This window comes from Vigna angularis, chromosome 4 (genome assembly GCF_016808095.1).
Source record: "Vigna angularis cultivar LongXiaoDou No.4 chromosome 4, ASM1680809v1, whole genome shotgun sequence".
Lineage (NCBI taxonomy): Eukaryota > Viridiplantae > Streptophyta > Magnoliopsida > Fabales > Fabaceae > Vigna > Vigna angularis.
In genome coordinates this window covers 33065839-33084698 of record NC_068973.1, presented here as the reverse complement: position 1 = coordinate 33084698, position 18860 = coordinate 33065839, and the positions used below count along the sequence as shown (strand labels likewise).

The 18860-nt window shown below is 34.3% G+C and overlaps 4 protein-coding genes across 4 annotated transcripts; 3 read left to right on the top strand and 1 right to left on the bottom strand.

The window, feature by feature from the left end:
- The first annotated feature begins 1935 nt into the window (after positions 1 to 1935).
- On the top strand, positions 1936 to 4911 carry LOC108330604 (double-stranded RNA-binding protein 1). Its single transcript, XM_017565098.2, has 3 exons — positions 1936 to 2154; positions 2547 to 2809; positions 3815 to 4911. The coding sequence occupies exons 1-3, from the start codon at positions 2130 to 2132 to the stop codon at positions 4583 to 4585; spliced, it is 1059 nt and encodes a 352-aa protein (XP_017420587.1). The 5' UTR covers positions 1936 to 2129; the 3' UTR covers positions 4586 to 4911.
- A 681-nt stretch (positions 4912 to 5592) lies between these two features.
- Positions 5593 to 6741, top strand: LOC108331369 (probable 3-hydroxyisobutyrate dehydrogenase-like 1, mitochondrial). The gene has a single exon (XM_017566018.1). It carries the CDS (start codon positions 5970 to 5972, stop codon positions 6609 to 6611), a length of 642 nt encoding a protein of 213 aa, XP_017421507.1. The 5' UTR covers positions 5593 to 5969; the 3' UTR covers positions 6612 to 6741.
- Positions 6742 to 8207: 1466 nt separating this feature from the next.
- LOC108331960 (geranylgeranyl transferase type-2 subunit alpha 1) lies at positions 8208 to 13135 on the top strand. Its single transcript, XM_017566999.2, has 8 exons — positions 8208 to 8460; positions 8547 to 8700; positions 8813 to 8973; positions 9215 to 9319; positions 10183 to 10968; positions 11086 to 11266; positions 11626 to 11809; positions 12354 to 13135. Exons 1-8 carry the CDS (start codon positions 8345 to 8347, stop codon positions 12740 to 12742), a joined length of 2076 nt encoding a protein of 691 aa, XP_017422488.1. The 5' UTR covers positions 8208 to 8344; the 3' UTR covers positions 12743 to 13135.
- A 2585-nt stretch (positions 13136 to 15720) lies between these two features.
- On the bottom strand, positions 15721 to 16716 carry LOC108330730 (uncharacterized). Its single transcript, XM_017565250.2, has one exon. The coding sequence runs from the start codon at positions 16543 to 16545 to the stop codon at positions 15883 to 15885; it is 663 nt and encodes a 220-aa protein (XP_017420739.1). The 5' UTR covers positions 16546 to 16716; the 3' UTR covers positions 15721 to 15882.
- Between the last annotated feature and the right edge of the window lie 2144 nt (positions 16717 to 18860).

Sequence of the window (18860 nt, the reverse complement as noted above, 5' to 3'; positions counted from 1 at the left end):
GGTTTTTTGTGCAGATTGTGTGATTGAGGTTGAAGAAAGAGGAAATTGAATAGTATCGTTTCTTTCTTCTTCTTCTTTTTTTACTATGTTCTTCACATGGTTTGCACACCTGCCACTACAAAGAGCATTGAATAGGAGAGGAACCAACCTAACTTACAAACTTTACAAACCCTAATAACTACACAAACCTGCTCCGTAACGCCTTTGATGGGAGCGGCTGGGAGCGGCGGGAATCAAAACAACGCCTTCGACATTGACCATGGATTCAAGGTTGAGCGCGAAGGCGAACTTCACCGTTTACGGATTCACCGTATCGAGCTGCACCGGTACCAGACATTGAATATTTCCACGTCATTTATTTCTATTCTCAAAATGTACACCTCAAATTACGTGTCAGTGCCACGTCAATAATAAGTGAACAAGTCATCAACTTTTTGCCAGCTGGACAACTCTGCCGTTAACCTTTTTAACGCCGTAAGCAAAAAAGACTAACATGAACCGCTTTTGCAAAAGATAGGATATTAGTGAACTTCTGAAAAAAAGGAGGACAACTTTGAACAAATCCTACAAAGCTAGGGACCAAAATAGGTATTAAACCTTATATCTATAATAAATAATGTTCATAATTACTATACGTTGATCTTACATCATTGAAAAATCTTTCAAGTCTTTGTTCTCTTGAGATCATACAGCAGTACATGGTAAATTAATTTCTTAATTTCTGTGTTACTATGAATGTATTATAAAAAAAAAGTTGTTCTTAAATTAAAATAGCCAGTTTTTCTTTTCACAACAATTAAAATAATATGTTAAATAAAATAATTTAGATGAGAAAAAGTTAGATGTTAATAAAATAATAATAAGAATAAATAAAACCTGAAAGAAAAACTCATTACATCAATATATTTATCTAAATTCATGAAATATGTCTTAAAGAGTTGATACTTTATTTTATTTTATATTTTTTATGGTTAAACATATTTTTATTCATGTATTCTCCATCTCTTTATTTTAAAAATTGTTTAATTAATTTTTTTAATTATTATTTATAACAAAAATGCTTATAACATTATCCACTAACATATAATCAAGTCTTTGACACAAACCCTTTGAATAGGAATTTGAGTACAATGTTCAAGTGGCTCACACCAAGTCAACTAGAGACACATTATTGTCACTTTCATCTTCACAATAGTTGAGCATCTCAATCTAATGTCTTTGTCATTCAACATAGTGTTTCACTTCTAAACTCCACATCGCTAGGTACATGTGATTCCACATAGTTAATATTTCCCTTCCATTGATCCAAACATTTTGCAAAATAATTGAGAGCCATTTCCTTACATTGGTTTGACTTTTTAGTACAATAATTGAAAAGAAGTTGACAATCAATTTCACAATAATATATATTTTACAAAACTTATACTCATTCAATAACAAAAAGTGAAGTATTTTGCATTATTGAAATATTAAATGCATTTGTTTTTCCTTGAATATACAACACATATAAAACATTAAAATAATTTAAAATATCTAAGGATAGGGATGTGAGATTATAAAAATTAAAATGTGTGGTAATTCTAGTTAGAATATTTCCACATTATTATCATTAAAGAACTCAACTTTTCACCAACTTATTTATAATCAACAAAAATGTCCTTTTTAGAGTGAACTATTTGTAAAAGACAAATTTCATAATTAGTGTAATTTAGGTTTTATGATTGGAGGCTATGATCAACCAAATATACACTGAACTTTGTAAATCACAAGGAAACATAAAATAAAATATGGTCATAGGAATATATATATATATATATATATATATATATATATATATATATATATATATATATATATATATATCAAATGGACCAGATGAATGGGCTTTATCGGGTATTATGTACCCGAATTAAACGCGTCCTAGCCACTTAATAAAAAGAGAGCGGCGCAGATTCCGGCATTGCCTCCCACATGTATTTCACACACAAACTACCTCTTTTTCTTCTTTTATCTTCTCACAGTTTTAAAAATTCATCTCACTTTTTCCACGCATCATATTAGAGTGAACCAATTAGAGTCTCAGAATCACTCACTCCATCCTTCTGTAACCGTCACCAGAAAAGAAGGCTATGCCCACTAACGACGATTTTCAAGGTATTTTCTTTATTTTTTTAAATTTAATTCAATATTTGGAGACAAAGATTTCATTTCTTGCTCCCATGAATCTTTCTGTTGCTCTGGATGAGGGAGTGAGTTTTTGTAAAGAAATGTAGGGTTGAAGAGAAATGTGTTTTCTGATCAAGGGTGTTTGATCAATTAGGTTTCATCCATAGGTTTGAAGTAATAGTTTGTTAAAGAATGTAAACTTTGATAGGGTTCGGTGAAATTTGGTGTAACTCTTATGATGTTGGTTTCTTGATAGACGAAAGATTGAGTGAACATGGAATCAAAGGGGGATCAGAGCTGGCTTAGTTGTTACGCCATTTGTATGGATTGGGATATTACTACCTGCTAACTATTTGCATGTGTTTTTCTATATGTTTCAGGCGTTTCAAATTGCTATGTGTTTAAGAGCCGATTGCAAGAGTATGCCCAGAAGGCCGGGCTGCCCACTCCTGTATATGAAACTATCAAGGAAGGGCCTTCTCATGAACCTTCTTTCAGGTCAACAGTGATAGTGAATGATGTTCGGTATGATTCTTTGTCTGGATTTTCCAATCGTAAGGCAGCAGAACAGTCGGCTGCCGAAGTTGCTTTGGTGGAGTTGGCCAAATCTAATGTTGTTAATCACTCCATCACTCAACCTGTTGTAAGTAGTCTTTTAACCTTATCAACTTTTTGTGGATCCCAATTGTGTATTTTCACATGCAGTATATGGTGCTACCATTATATAGGTTTCTGAAACCCTTTTTGACCCTTGAAACCATGTTGATTAGTTGTTTTTTGTTTGTTTGTTTGTAAAGGGGTGCTTTTTCTCCCGTTTTCTAATGCAGTTAATGTTGTTTAGTTGTTTTTTTTTGTTTGTTCGTAAAGGTATGCTTTTTCTCCCGTTTTCTAATGCAGTTCATGTTGTTTAGTTGTTTTTTTGTTTGTTTGTTTGTAAAGGTATGCTTTTTCTCCCGTTTTCTAATGCAGTTTTTCGCTAGATGAAGTAACTAAAGTCCAATGTAGGTTGAACTCTCTTGAATCTAAGCCTCAATATGCCTTACAAGGGAATTGGTTGGGCCTAATGCATGTATTTGAAACCTTTTTCCTCGACCATTTTGCAAAACACTTCCCTTTACACTTTTCAAATCTACTAATCTTATATAATGTTCTATTCCTGTTAATTTCACCACCAGCTTTCATTTTTACCTCATTAGTATGTTCTTATTTTTGTTAGATTGATTGTTATTGTGTGCTTAAACTATGATGTATTCGTAATTGTTTATCATGAATTTCTTTTAATCATGTTTAGTGTGCATTATTATATTTAAGATAGTAGTCATCCCACTTCCCACTATAGTGTTTTCAAAGTTTGCAACTACACACAACCATCCGAGACTGATAACCATTTTTAGTTAGAACATTTTTTGGCCAAGTATGACTTCACTTTGCAGATTATATTTTCACCCACCTAAATCATTATTTGATTCTTGGAAAATGTATGATTAGTAGTCATCTGATCTGACACTTTTAAGAGCTTTTAGCTCCGTTGCTCAATTTATCTTGGAGATTCGTGCTTGTTGTATTGTCTCTGAACATCTAGTACTTTTAGTTTCAGCATTTTGGTCTCCTTCACTGCCTCTGACCATATTAGTGGTGTTACTTCCAGCATGAAACAGGATTATGCAAAAATTTACTTCAGGAATATGCCCAGAAAATGAACTATGCAATGCCTATGTATCAGTGCAAAAAGGATGAAACACCTGGTCGAGCATCAGTATTTTCATGTACGGTGGACATTGGAGGTATACTCTATATTGGGGGAGCAGCAAAAACCAAGAAGGAAGCAGAGATTAAAGCTGCCAGAACTGCTTTATTAGCTATCCAGTCAAGTGCATCTCATGCTTCCCAAAACCAGGTTGGCCATCCACAGTTGACAGTCCTTCCATGCAGGAAAAGGGCAGCAGAATCTGTTTCGATAGCCGATGAGAATTCAAATCCCCCAAAGCCTAAGAAAGCACGGTTTAAAAGGAAATCTTCTAAGAGGAAAAATCCCAGAGATAAGTTAGGCCCAATTCATACTGAAAACGTGGGTATTGGAACAAATATTAATCATGAAGTAGAAACACAAGCAAGTGTTAATGGTGAATCAGGCCTGCAAGAAATGAAATCTGAAAAATTCACTTCAGAAGTCATGAAGAATTTAGAGGATGGAATATCATTTAATTATCCTGATAAAGAAGCATATGCTGTGGAGGGTTCTTTTGTTTTTGAAAATGGAAAGTCAGCAGAAATATATTCCAAGGAGAACAATCTTGGGACTGTTGTTACGGATCTCTCTTCAGTGTCTAATGGTGACATATTGGAAACAAGTGTGGAGATGAACAAACAGCTATACAACGGAGAAATGGTTTCAGACCATTGTGTTGTGGGGGGTTGAGGCTTAAAGTATTAAATTATTAGAATGCAAAGATTAAACTATTAGCACGGAAGATAAGATTCAAGCAATGCTGGTAATTTATTAATAGGAACCTTGAGGATTCCAACTGTTTTTCTTTGTTGGGTGTCACTCAATTAGGAAAGTAAAATATAGGATGTGATAATTCTCAAAGCATGTTGATAATTTTTATGAGTGATCTGATGAGGATGTGTAACACCATTTATTTATATTGTATTAGAATATTTGAGTTATGTTCCTTTTGTCCACGACACGGAGCCTGGATTTGGACGGGTTTGAGTTTTTATGAAAAGTGCAGTTTCCTTTTAGAGTTTAACTCTAAATTTGAAATGTGTATAATAAAAGATTCATTCCATGTGTTGGTTGATGAAAACTCTTTAGTGTGTGTTCTGTACTTTTCATTCAACTAAAAATTATTCTGAATTTTAGTGTTAAGGTTTTAATATTAATTTATTTTTAAATTAAAAATTTAAATAAATTATGTATTACTTTAATTTTATTATTCTGTTTAGTAATTAATGTAAATGATTTAAAATGTCACATCGGAATGAAAGAGGAACAGACATTTCATCTGATGATTCAATGTCGGATTACATATCGGCCTTAACCACCTCTCATGAAAGGTCATGCGTCAGGATGTTAAGAAGATTGATATCCGATAGGTTTAAGTCATTTTGTTTTCGATTCTATGTCTCAATTTTAAGTGGGTGATCGTTTTCTTTTGTCTCAATCGGTCCATAAATTTGTAAAAATGAGTCAATTAAGCTTTTTTCATTAAATTATTATTGACGCTGTCCAACTTTGCTTACATTATATTATGTGGAATTTGTTATTTAACTTATGATTATGTTTTGTATAAGTGTTATATGACGTGATCTTTATGTTATATTATTTAATTGTATGACACCTACCATTTTAAATGAGCTATTAAACGACGCCGGTTTTGACATTTGTTTGTGTAAAAATGAAAACCTAATTAGTTCCTTCTTCTTGTTGTCGTTGTGATTCATTAATCCACCGTCATCTTCTTCCTGTTGTTGTTGCGACTCATTAATCCACCGTCATCGTCGCATCGTCGATCCCCTTAGGCCCTGATTTCGGCAACCGCCGTCTCCTTGTCGCTGGAGGTAGTCGGTCCCTCTTGGTGTTTCTCTCCTCTGTTTGTAGAATTGTCGAATCACATAGTTATGGGGGAATACTGAATGACAGAATAAGCAGAAACCCCATAACCCCAATACCTTCCTATGTGATCTTGAATGTACACCAGAACGGTAACTGCTGTCAGAGTCCCAAAACTTATGAAGAACACGAACCAGTTGAAGAATTTTATCATCTGATTTTTCTCGATGCTGCTGTCTCAGTGTACATGTCCTCTCTGGAGAAGGAGCCGATGTGCTATTTACTTATTAACTGCTGTAAACCTTCCAAGACTGAAAGTGAACAAAAGCAGGAGCAACCAACCGCGGGCAAAGGCTGTCACTCCGTCGACGCCCCCGTCTCCGGCGACGACCAAGGCGCGAAGAACGGAACCCTATCAATTTTCGCCGGCGGGGAGGAATCAACAGTGAAGAATCTGGAACCCTTGTTTTCAGTGATGGGGAAAGTGAACTACATGGGAGGGAGTGGGAAGGGGCAATTCAAGAAATTGGCGAATCAGGTGACGATAGCGTCGACGATGGTGGGGCTGGTGGAGGGAATGGTGTATGCACACAAGGCGGGGTTGGATGTAGGGTTGTACCTGGAGGCGGTTTCCATCGGCGTGGCCGGTTCGAAGTCGCTGGACTTGTACGGAAAGAGGATCTTAAAGAGGGATTTTGAAGCGGGGTTTGCTGGGTTATTAAGGGATTGGAAACAAACAAATTTCTTTTTTCTTTTTCCTTGTCATTTTCCTTATTTTCTTAATGATTCTATCATTGTTGGTACTATAAATGGGTATAGTTTGATTTCCTGTGTAATTGGGCAGAGCAGTGTGATCTTCTTGTTGTCGGATGTATCACGAGAAAGGTGAGTGTGAGAGAGATAAGAACTTCAACGCATCAAAATGTAACAAGAAGCTGATTGGTGCAAGGTTTTTCGTCAAGGGTTTGGACAGTTGAACAAAACTTAATAACAAATTAAATAAAAAATTCCACATAATATAAGATGTATGCATATGTGTGCATTACGTCATCACAGTTAGACAACGTCAGTGATAACTTAACGGAGATGGCTTAATTGACTTATTTTTACAAGTTTATGGTCCCGATTGAGACCGAAAAAAAAACCATTATCCATTTCAGATTGACATACAAATACGAGAAACAGACGAGGTTTTAAACCTATGTGATAATATGTGAATTATTTATACTTAGAGATCAATAAATTTAGATTTTAACAAAATTAAGTCGCTTCAAATACATTTAAGGAGAAAATTCACTAAGAAAAAGATGTTAGAAGGATTTATAAAAGAGACAGAGAAAGATCATAATGTGAGTAATGAATAATGTGAGTAATGAATGTTTATCAGTTTTAATCAAGATTAGTTGTTACTTATGATTTTTTAAAATTAAATATTTACCCTTTATTATATAAATATTTAATGAATCACGTGTATGTTTTGACTCAATATTACTTTTAATTTAAAAAGTTTATTTAGATATTTTATTGAGTGTACGGTTTATAATTTATCATAATAAGTTATATATTAATCTCATACAAATTTAAGTATATTGAGATGACATAAAAAATAATGTAATAGGCAAATCATTATTTTGAATAATATTAATTTGTAGTAAATATTTAATATTTTTATATTTTTTATTATGTGTAAATAATAATAAAAATACTAGATGCTTTCCAGACATAAATTGTGACTTTTTCTCTTAAAAATAAATAATATTTGAACTTTAATTTTATTAATATATTTAATAATTAATGTAAAATATGTAATTTTGATAATTTTTATTTTTACTACTCATTGTTTAACATGTATTGTGAAATAAATAGGTGTATTTGCATGTACAATTCAATCTAAGTAAACGAATGAAGATAAAATAATTCAATCCTTAAATACCTTGAGAGATAAAAAATTCATTAAAATCTTTTATGTAAATTTTGTTCTTTTCTTAAGAAAAATAAATTCTTCAAAGTTGTCAAATATGTTTCGTATTTTTACATTTATGTATAATCTTATAAAATTAAAATATAAATAATATAACTAAAATGCAGAACAAAAAAAATGACATTTTTAAATTTTTACACCTTTCAATCTAAAAGTCTTTATAAATCACAAAACACTCTAGAAAATATAATTAAAATTTTTTAGGATAATTTAAAATATATTCTAAGATACATTTCTAAACAGCAATTTCTTTTATTTTCAATATATTTTTTTAAATTCATTTTCCAAAATAATAACAGAAAGGTGACTTTGGTGTTTTCTGAGATATCTTAAACTCTAAAGTGAGATTTTTTTATAATTGTATTTCATACCTAAAGTTTAATTTCGAAATACATCTTGAAATTCTCATTTTTTATTTTATTTTTGTTCACAATATCAATACAAGATTCTTTTAATATATTCTGAATAATACTTTATGAGAGATTCAAAACATTATTTTGGAAATTACACAAACTCTAAACCCACGACTGGGTACAAGCCTCTATTACTAATTATTAATTATCAGAAAACAATGAGATCTGCCCAAACACTAGAACTCAAAACGACGGCGAAGGGCAGAGAAGTGTGAATTACGGTTGAGAATGCACGGTAGGCCTCGCAAAGCGCTGAAGCAAGAAGATGAAACTGCTTTATCAGCGAAGACTGAAAAGCTTCGTTCACTGCAAGCTCAGTTTCTTGCCAATCACCACAATCGCATGTTGCTTCTTCTTCCTTCGACTCTCTCTCTTTCTCTTTCTCTTCTCCTTCGATTAATTCAAATTGTGCAAATCTGGTTGGTTGCAGATATAGCAAGGAAGCGCTAGATGTGAGTGCGAAGCTTCTAGAAGTTAATCCAGAGTGTTACACAGCTTGGAATTACAGAAAACTCGCGGTTCAACACCACCTCACTAACTCCGATTCCGATCCTCATTCTATCTTCCAAGGCGAGCTCAAACTCGTGCGTGTTCACTTTCACTTATTGCGGTTCAATTATTTGAATAAATAATTAGTTTAATATTTTTCCTGTGAATCGATTTGCTAGAGTTTGCTATTTGTTTCAAATGCTTTAGGTGGAGATTGCGCTGAGGAAGAATTTCAAGTCTTACGGCGCGTGGCATCATAGAAAATGGGTGCTCAGCAAGGGGCATTCGTCCATCGACAACGAAATGCGCCTTCTGAATGGTTTTCAGAAGGCCGATCCTCGAAATTTCCACGCGTGGAATTACCGAAGGTTCAATACTGCTTTTCCTTTTGGTGTTCTCTTTTCAACCAGAGAAAGAAAATGATTCAATTTGAGAAATTTTTGTTTCTCTTGTTTGTTATTAATAGTTGAAAATTTAATTCTGGCATTTTGAAGAAAAAAAAAACACGTTTAAAGTGCAGTTTTGCGGAATAATTCTGTTTACCTCCTCCCGAATGCTAAACTAAACTGGTTATGTTGGTTTCCTTTTTTGCGTTGATATTACTTCCAGGTTTGTTACGGAACTGATGAAACGATCTGATGAGGATGAGTTGAAATACACGGAGGAAGTTATAGGAGCTAATTTCAGTAACTACTCTGCATGGCACAATCGTAGGTAGTTATAACTAGAAATTTACTCGTTCAAAGGGACATTCTTGTGCTTGCTGGCTGTGTGCTTTTTCTGTATGGAGCCAATTATTTAATTACATGAATTACATAAGTGTGTTTTTCAGAACTTTTGAATTGACATCGGACTGTTTTGCTTGTGTTTGTATGTTTATCTGAAAAGGCATGAAATTGAATGTCAGGAATAAAATTGTATCTTCGTCTTGTACATCTTTGTCTACATATATTTGTTTTGTTCTTAGGTTATGTCCTTGAAATAAGCATTGGCATTTAACAACTCTACATAATTAAATGTTTTCCATGTGAGCCTTCGAGGTGCACTTTTGATATCTATGCTTGATCAATTGTGACCAAGAAAAGTGGTTTGATTTCATGTCAATAAGAACCAATTAGCTGCTAATTTGAAGCATTCTACAAGATTCTCCTGTAAGTGAAAAAAACTGAAAGCATATCATTGGATGCGTGTACTTCAAAAAATTAGCCCTTTTGTTGCTTGATATGGTTACATGCCACGTTCTATCGAAATATGAAACTGTCCTTTTCCCTTAAACGATCATCATGATGCAATGACTTTCATCATTCCAGAGATATTTTGACATTGTAGGAAAAAGTTTGTGTATCTGTATGCACTAAGTACTAATACTGCTCTTGCCCTTCATAAGTGGGAAACCCTTTTTTCCATTGAAGGCTTTTGCATAGTGTTTATTTGAACCAACTCCTTTCTTTAGGACTTTATTTCAAGGTTAAAATTTTACTTGTCTTGATCAACCAAATTTATTAATCTAAATAAAAAGGCTGAGAAAGGTGTATCAACTAATTTTACTAATGTATATTGCATTTGGAATTTTTCAGTGTGCTTTTATCTAATTTGCTGAAAAGAAAGGCTGAGGGATATTTCCCGAAAGAAAAATTTTTGGAAGAGGAGTTTGAACATGTTCACAATGCTATTTTTACTGATCCAGATGATCAGAGTGGCTGGTTTTATCATCTTTGGCTTATTGATCAAACCGTGAAAACTGATGCTCCTCTTCTTGTTTCGTCTTGGCCATCCCATGGATCTAGTATAACACTAATTGGGGACAACAGCCTTCAAGGTTGTCATTTGTCTCTTCTGAACGGTACACTATCAGACACTGCAACTCTACCGGTCATTCTTAATTTCAATCTAGCTGTAGAAGGAATAAACTCATCCACAGTGTCTATTAAATCTGAACTTTTAGAGGAGGAACTTGTTTGGAAACCACTTTCCATGAGCAATTCGAATACTGCTAAAGTTTGGGTTGTATATCTAAACCTTGGAAATATGGAGCTTCAATCGTCAAAAACCTATTCGGTAGATATCAGCATTGGACATTCTGAGGGTATTGTATCTTCTAATGAAAATCATTATGGTGATCCTTCCCAAATTTCCTTTAAAGTGTTTGTACAGACTGCATCTATTAAACATTCTGAAGGACAGGGTGGGAAAAGGACTACATGGAAGAATACAAATTTCCATAAAATTGATCATTTTCAGGAGTCAGATCCCATTCTTTCTGCCGTTCAAAATCACCATATTCCAACAACTTCCAATTGGCACGCTGAGGAAATTGGGGAAGAAATAACTCAGTTTCGGGACTTATTGTCAGAGTATGATTGGTAAGGTTTATTTATTAAATAGATAACTTTATGATTTGAAATCCCACATTGGATGTTTTATTCCCATGTTTTTGTCTCTGTGTAATTCTAAGATAATGTGTACCCTTTTCTTTTTAGTAAAATTGGAAAGCTTACACTTGCAAGACTTTTGACTGCTCTTGATTTGTTATCATCTCAACATGATGGAAGAATATCTAACACTGAAGAAGTTCTTCAACTTTACACCGATCTGATTAAGTTGGATCCAACACATTCTCTATACTACAAAGACGAGCATAGTCTAATATCAATACAGCAGGTAATTTACTTTTCTTCAGAATTAGTTATCTATCATAACATGATCTCATTGGACTTTCACTGCTGTTGATAAAGATGTCAAATACTCTTGTGAATATCTACCTTTCATATATGTATTTGTGTTTTACTGAAAATGTTTTCCACTATGGAGAAAAATCAGTTGACTGGAGAAAAGGATTTAGAAAATACAAGATTTTTTTTTTAATGCTGGTTTTCTTACAAAATCGTGCTAGACTTTTGAAGCTTTTATCTAGCCATGCTGGTGTATTTTTATATTTATTTTAACTTTACAATTGTCCAATTGTCTGTTTCTTCCACAATACATCATTTTTCTCGTTTTATGTTTTGATGATTCTGCAGATAACTTCAACTAGGGACTCTTTACTACCATACTGCCACTACTATAGAGATGAAACAGAAACAATCACTGGTTATGTTTGTCTACGATTACAAAATCTATCATTGTCACGGCTGGGATCCATTGAGAATTTATTGTGGGTGCAAATGCTAGACCTTAGCCACAACGAACTTCAATCCATTGAAGGTAAAACTCGTGTATCTTGTAAATTTATTGTAGCTTAGTTTTTCTATCTGTTCAAATACAACAAGAACCTATCCATATTCCTTCTTAGTGGGGTCAACAACATGTATTCTAGCACACAATTGTGCTTAATTAAACTGTATAAAATTACGCTCTTCTATTTTGTCTTTAACTTACTCAACAAGATGCTTTACGTGTATTAGCAAACCACTAGTCATCTTCATGTTTCTATCCATGTTTCCCAGGCCAATGGAGCATAAACTATAATCCTTTTGAATCTATATAGCTTAAGCAGACTATTGATGTCAATAGTTTAATAAAATTTAATTAATTAATATTAATGATTTGGATGTTATTTTTGTTTCTCGCAATATAGAATTACTTAGTTTTATATAAAAAAAAATAATTTCCAAGTTCTTATGCAGCAGAATTCAATCATGAAAGGTTGTCTCTAGCTTAGGCTGTATCCTTGGCAAATCACTTTTGGAAAATTTTGCTTTTGACGTATCTAAAATTCAAATAAATATCATGCTGAATCTTTTGACAGGATTGGAGGCAATGCAACTTCTATCTTGCTTAAATCTGTGTCATAATAAAATTGGTAGCTTTACTGCTTTGGGGCCTCTCAGATTGGTTAAGTCACTTAAAGTGCTAAATATTTCACATAATGAGTTGGGTTGTCACTCGGTTGACACAACGAGATACTTATGCCCGTCTCCTCTATCTCACACTGAAGAATTTGCATGGGACCGTTTTGAAATCCTCACTGGCAATGTTAGCGCCACAAAATTCTGGGAAGCTTTCTTGATTTTTGGAAGCTTGGCACTGACAGAATTAAACATAATAGGGAATGCAGTAGCCGATGAAAACTTCAGGTCATTTCTGGTCAAAGTTTTACCAACGCTCAAGTGGCTAGATGACGAAGAACTATCTTGACCAATCTTGGCTTTTATGGATGCGTTTTATCTTACTGGTATAATGTGAAGTTTTTGCATTTGGTCCTTGTTGGCATCAGGTGCTACACTACTAGTGACATTTTTACTGTCTATACAAATGTCGAATGACTTCTTGGGTAAGTAGTACAAGCTCCTTGTTCAAATCTCTGCTTCGCCATAGTCGGGAAGAAGATGCAGTTTATACGATCCTTAAGCATGTATACGATCGGTGATATTAGGCTTGCATTTCTCTATTTATATAATTTTTTATGCCAAGATAGGAAGGTGTAGTCCGTCCTTGTGAAGGACGAAGTATCATTTGTGTATCAATCTCGCGTTGCTTTCATCTTAAACTTTTATTTTGAACATTGTATTAAAGAACGTTTTTGGGACTTGCTGCCTCGCTTTGATACGAGTAAATTGATTTAGTTATAAACGAAAAGACAGGTTGCGAATCAGTAGAAAAAATAATTGAAGAGGTTTTAAAACATTTTGGAAATTGAAGTTGCATTAAAAATAATTGTTACCTACACCCTCCTAACTTTTTAAATACACTTCTTACCTTTATTAGAGGTTTCCGGAATAAACATTCGAGAATATATTTACTGGAAAAGTTTGCTTTTGAATTGGAATGATTTTGACTTCTAGAAATATGTTCCTGTTTCATAATGACTGTACCGTACGATCCTCCTGACCGAACAACTCTCTCAAGATAGACCGAACGGTTGCTCCAAGGCTGTCCACCCAAGTCACCATCAGGACTGAGCGTCGAAGCAAACACTGTCCTTGGACCGATTGTACATAGAACGAGCGATCCTCCAAAGGTCGTCCATCCGGGTCGACCATCAAGACCAAGCGTCCAAGCTGACCGATCAGCAGAACCAATTGGCCGCCCACCATCCCTAGTCGACCACCCCTTCTGACCGACCGTCCAGACCGACCCAGGTCGACTACACGGTTAAACACTAATGACTCATTAAAGCCCTTAATGAAGATTAAGGTATGATTGGGTCGTTATCAGACCCACGAAAGGTAAAAGCTCATTACAATCAGTATAAATAAAGGTTTCAGATATGATTTCTGGACAGATTGCTTACGATGCAATATATACACGCATTACAGATCGCTCTGTCATATTACTGACTTGAGCGTCTGAGTGCCTTTGACAGGTACCCGACCGCCCGGCTTAGAAAACGAGGAGAGAGAACGAATACTACAATCAGGACTTGAAGACGAGGAGCCTCTTCGACCCTTCCTAGCGCGTCTAGCCCTCAGAAAGGAGGTAACCGTCCGGTTTTCACCAACTTCTAGTGCCATCCTTCTAGCACCAGAGTTGCTCGATCTGCTTCAGTTCGTGGAATTTAGCAACGTCCGTCCGGTCTTCGACAATCTCTTGAGTGTTTTAACAGATCACACCAAATCCGACCGAAACAATGACTATTCCGAAAAACTTTCGAAACAACCTTTGGAATACCCTTCGAAAACCAATCCAGAAAGCATATTTCAGAACAAACTTTTTATGTTCTGGAAATCCTTGCAAAAAGCAATCTGGAATGTCCTCGCCTTTCTTCTTTCCATTTCTAGCTCTTTCAACTGTATTGTGGTTCAATCATGGATAATGCTATGTTGCACACTAAATCTCAAATTATGTATAATTATGTTTCTCTCCTATCTGAATTATTGGTTTACTTTATCTTTAACATGTTTACTTTTATATTATTTATAACGCATTTAATTCAAGTCCACTAATACGTAAATTAAAACCGAATGTTATTAATTATGTGCGTGCAAACACATGCTGGCGACTTAATCAGAAATCGTTTTATATACTCGTCCTGAATATTGAAAATTAATCACAAATATATCAAAACTTAGTATTTGTTAAAGTTGATTTCTAAATAAAATAGTTTTTCTTCAATTGAAAATTAATCGATTGGTACTTGGAGAGAAGAATCTTCGTATCTTTTAGGTTCTACTTATCGTGATTAAAACCTGTAAAATAAATCCTCAAAAACAGCTAAAAAGGGCTCCGGTTTGATAGAGTTTCTATATATTATGATTATTGACGAGGATTTAGGGCCGTTCTTGCTTTTACATCCGAAGAAGGTTGGTTGTTCTTGGAGTTGAGGAACATGCATAAAAGCTCGATTGACGACATGCTAAAGAAGTGATCCATGTAAAAACAGAGAATCAATCCTTAAAGCACACACTTCTGTAAGTACTAAGACAGCTCCATATCCAAACATGTAACTAAGCCCAAAACAATTAAGAACATAGTACTCAGCATTATATCCCAATTATATCTAGCAACCAAAGCAGATGCTGATTGTTATGATTGTAACCATCATGCGGCATGGTCTAAAACATTTACAGCAAAGGGCTCTCAGCATCCAAACTAGTAATCTATACACAGCATGCCTTTCTCTCTCTTTTTTTACCAAGTAATACAAATTATACGTGATCCTTTTTTTAAAAAAATTATTCATGTTTTCAAAATAGTTCAAAATCAATAAGTGAATCAAAGTGGTTCTTTTGTCCACTTAAACTTCATTTTCCTCCTCCTTCCCTCCTATTCTTTCTAGGCTGTGCACTTCCTTCCTTTTTCATCACACTTAACTTCTTACTCCTTCACTACCCTCACCTCTTTTTAATTTTGGCAAGAACAAAAACAAAAACTTCAATCGGAGAGAGATTTAGTTGGAGTGGCATTTCAGGGTGTGGTTTCACAACTGATTAATGAACAAACACTGAGGAGGCAAGAGGAAGAGTTGGGTGTCGGTTAGTGTACATGACATGATCAAGAGGAAGAAATTAATGGGCTAGATAATAGGGTTATATTGCATAAAAAGCACTGCTGTTCTCGTGTCATCATATGCTTAGGAACAGAACATAAAAGTGTAAGAAATACAAGGTAGCGTGCGAGGTAAGAAAATTTCCCCTAACTATATATATGTAAATTTTCGCCAGTTAACAGCTATAGAATTGAAATTCTTCGGAGAAAATCATTATTGATGCAAGTGCTCACACTTAACATCCAATCACGGTATCCATGATCGAAGACTATAAACAACGATATTGATAACAAACATACAACAAGCAAAGCGATATCATCTCAAACCTTTGATTCGATAGCGAACGCTACTACGAACCCAACCTGTTGAGAGCTTCCTGAGCCACGTCCGATTGTGGCTCCAATTGGAGAGCCTCTTTATAAGCCTTCTTCGCTTCCTCTCCCATATCATTTCCCTCATAACACTCTCCCAGCATGCACCACGCTTTCGGGTTCCGGGGACTCAGCTTCACTGACTCGTTCAAATCCGCCAGCACCGAGTCAACGCGCTTCTTGCTCAACGAGATCTTCAGCTCCGCTCTCTTCAGCAGTGCGTCGCCTCTCTCGTCGGCCGCCAGCGACGCCGCGGCCAGCGGAGACAGCGCGGCGTCCAGCGCGTCCAGCGCGTTGCTACGGAAGCCCTGGAGATCGAGCGCCATGGACTTCAAGAAGTGCGAGGCGGCGTCCTTAGGATCCAGCGCGATGGCCTTCTCGGCTTCCTCTAGAGCCTGTTTAGCGAGGGAGACTGTGACGGAGGCGTTTTTGGATCTTCTGGCTTGCGAGACGAGTTGCGCGCCTTTGACGAAATGACTTTTCGCTTGGACGGCGCGTGGGTTTGGGGGACGGTGGCGGAGCTTGGCATAGAGGCGCTGGGGAATGCCGTGCATCCAGAGGAAGGAGACGATGGCGATGGAGATGACGAAGACTTGTAGCGCGATATCGCGAATCATTGCTTTTTTCTCATCGGGCTCCATTTTTGGATTCTCGTGGTAGTGACGGATCTGCAGAGGGAGTGGGGGTATATAGATAGATTAATGGAAGAGAAGAGTATAGGAATTTGAGAAGTTTCTCTGGTCTTCAGTCAGAGACTCAATGCGTAGACCACCACAACGTAGCCGCCATGTCCTTTGACTATTCATCTACTTTCAATCCAGGTAAAGCATTTAATGCTCATTTTTTCTATTATTTTCAACTATTCCCTCTACTATTTTCTAAATTAATCAAACTATAACTCAATAATGTTTTCCACTATTTCCTAAACTAATTAAAATATAACTCCATGTTTGTCACGGATAAAGATGGCAAAATTATTTGTGTCCAACATTCAATATAGAATTACTCACGAATAATTAATATAAGTAGATAAACGTGGATATTTAATGATTAATATTCTTAGATATACGTGAATAATTATTATTTATGATAAATATTTAATTTAATATCTGTTTATAAATAAATATTATACTATTTTTATTAAATATTAATTGTTTAAAAAAATTATATTTTATTAAATTTAATTTAATTAACATTAAAATTAATTTATGTTTTATTAAATTAAATTAAATTTTAATTTTAATTTATATTTATTTTATTTTATTTTTTTGTGATTTTATTTAGATTTTATTTTAAAAATTTATAATTTTTTTAAAATATTTATGAATATCACACATATGTATAAATTTTAAAATATTTGTAGATATTTTTTAAACTGATAATCAATCAGGTTTAATATTATTGTTGGTCCTATTTTCTTCAACTTTGTTCAACATGAGACTCATTTTTTTTCGAATCTCCAATATAGTCCCTTATATTAATTTATGTTCAATTTGGTCATTTTGAGGATTTTTAAATCGTTAACAACTAAATGTCCACGTAAAAAAAAAGGAATGAGTTGTCATGAATCTCGCCATGTCATCATAATCTTCCCTAAGACAAAAGCCTAATTTTCTTTCCACCAACGTGTCGCCGTGCACCACACTTATGTCATCATCTTCTTCATGTCATTGTACCACCATTAGTTTTACCGTTAGCAATCACACAAGTCACACGAATCGACCAAGAAACCTTCCACTGCAACGTATCAACACAAATTTCGTGGGTCCAAATTGTTATGCATCATGAGAACCACCATCAACATCTCACCATCTTGATCTTTTCAATCGCGAACTATAGTACTTCAATTTCGCGAGAACTTGCAAAGTAAAACCCAAAAAATCACAAAACTATTAAACTTGCAGAAAACTAATAATTCTCAAATCGAACATCAACCCTAATTCGTAAAATCGCACCTCTTTTGTGAAAACCTGCAAAGTCTCAAATTGCACCACCATTGAACTCGTTCAACCTCTATTGATGATGCAAAATCATTTGTAAGAAGCGAAACTCCAAAATCGTTTTTCACTAAATCACAAAAATCTACTGAAATAAAAATCAAACCACAACCCATAAAAATTAAGGTTTTTGATATAGGAAAGATGATGATGATGTGGCGAGATGATGATCTGAGTCAACCACTATGATCACCAAAAAGGACCAAATTGAACATAAATTACGAAATTAGACACTACATTGAATATTAGAAAAAAAATGAATACCACATCGAACAAAATTAATGAAAATGAGGACCAACAATAATATTAAACCTTTTTATTATGAATCGAATAACGAATAAATATTTTACTATGATTTATGCTATGCACATTTTCATTTTAATCTCTCATGATAAATACTTTTACAAACAAATTTTTTTATTTTCATTTCACATTATCTTTCTTTCCAAAATTTCAAAAATTTACATTGTTAAATAAATATAATTGTTTGTTATCATAACATTATTCATGATAAAATATTTTTCTACTTGTACAACCACTTTTTCCTTCCTATTCAAATAAAAAATATTTTATTTAAAAATTTAATTTAGTCCTGTAACACATGACATATGATAAAAATAAGTTGAATTGTGTTTCAAAGGATATTTTAACAACACGTTATTTTTATATTAATTTATTTCGATGATGAAAATACATATGGGAACTTCCAGGTTTTGTTAAGACACAATTTACATAATTATTTATAATCACTCTTGGCCTAATACTTTATTTTATTTTATTTTTTACTTTTCTGTTAGCAACTTTTGATGATTTTTGCAAGCAAGTTCTTATACATTTCCAAATAGTTAAAAGAAGACGGTATCACATGGTAAGTATGAAAGGTTAAGACGAAGCTTTAACAGAACACTGAAAAGATCATAAGATACTTTCTAACAAAGCTTTATTACGAAATAAAAACT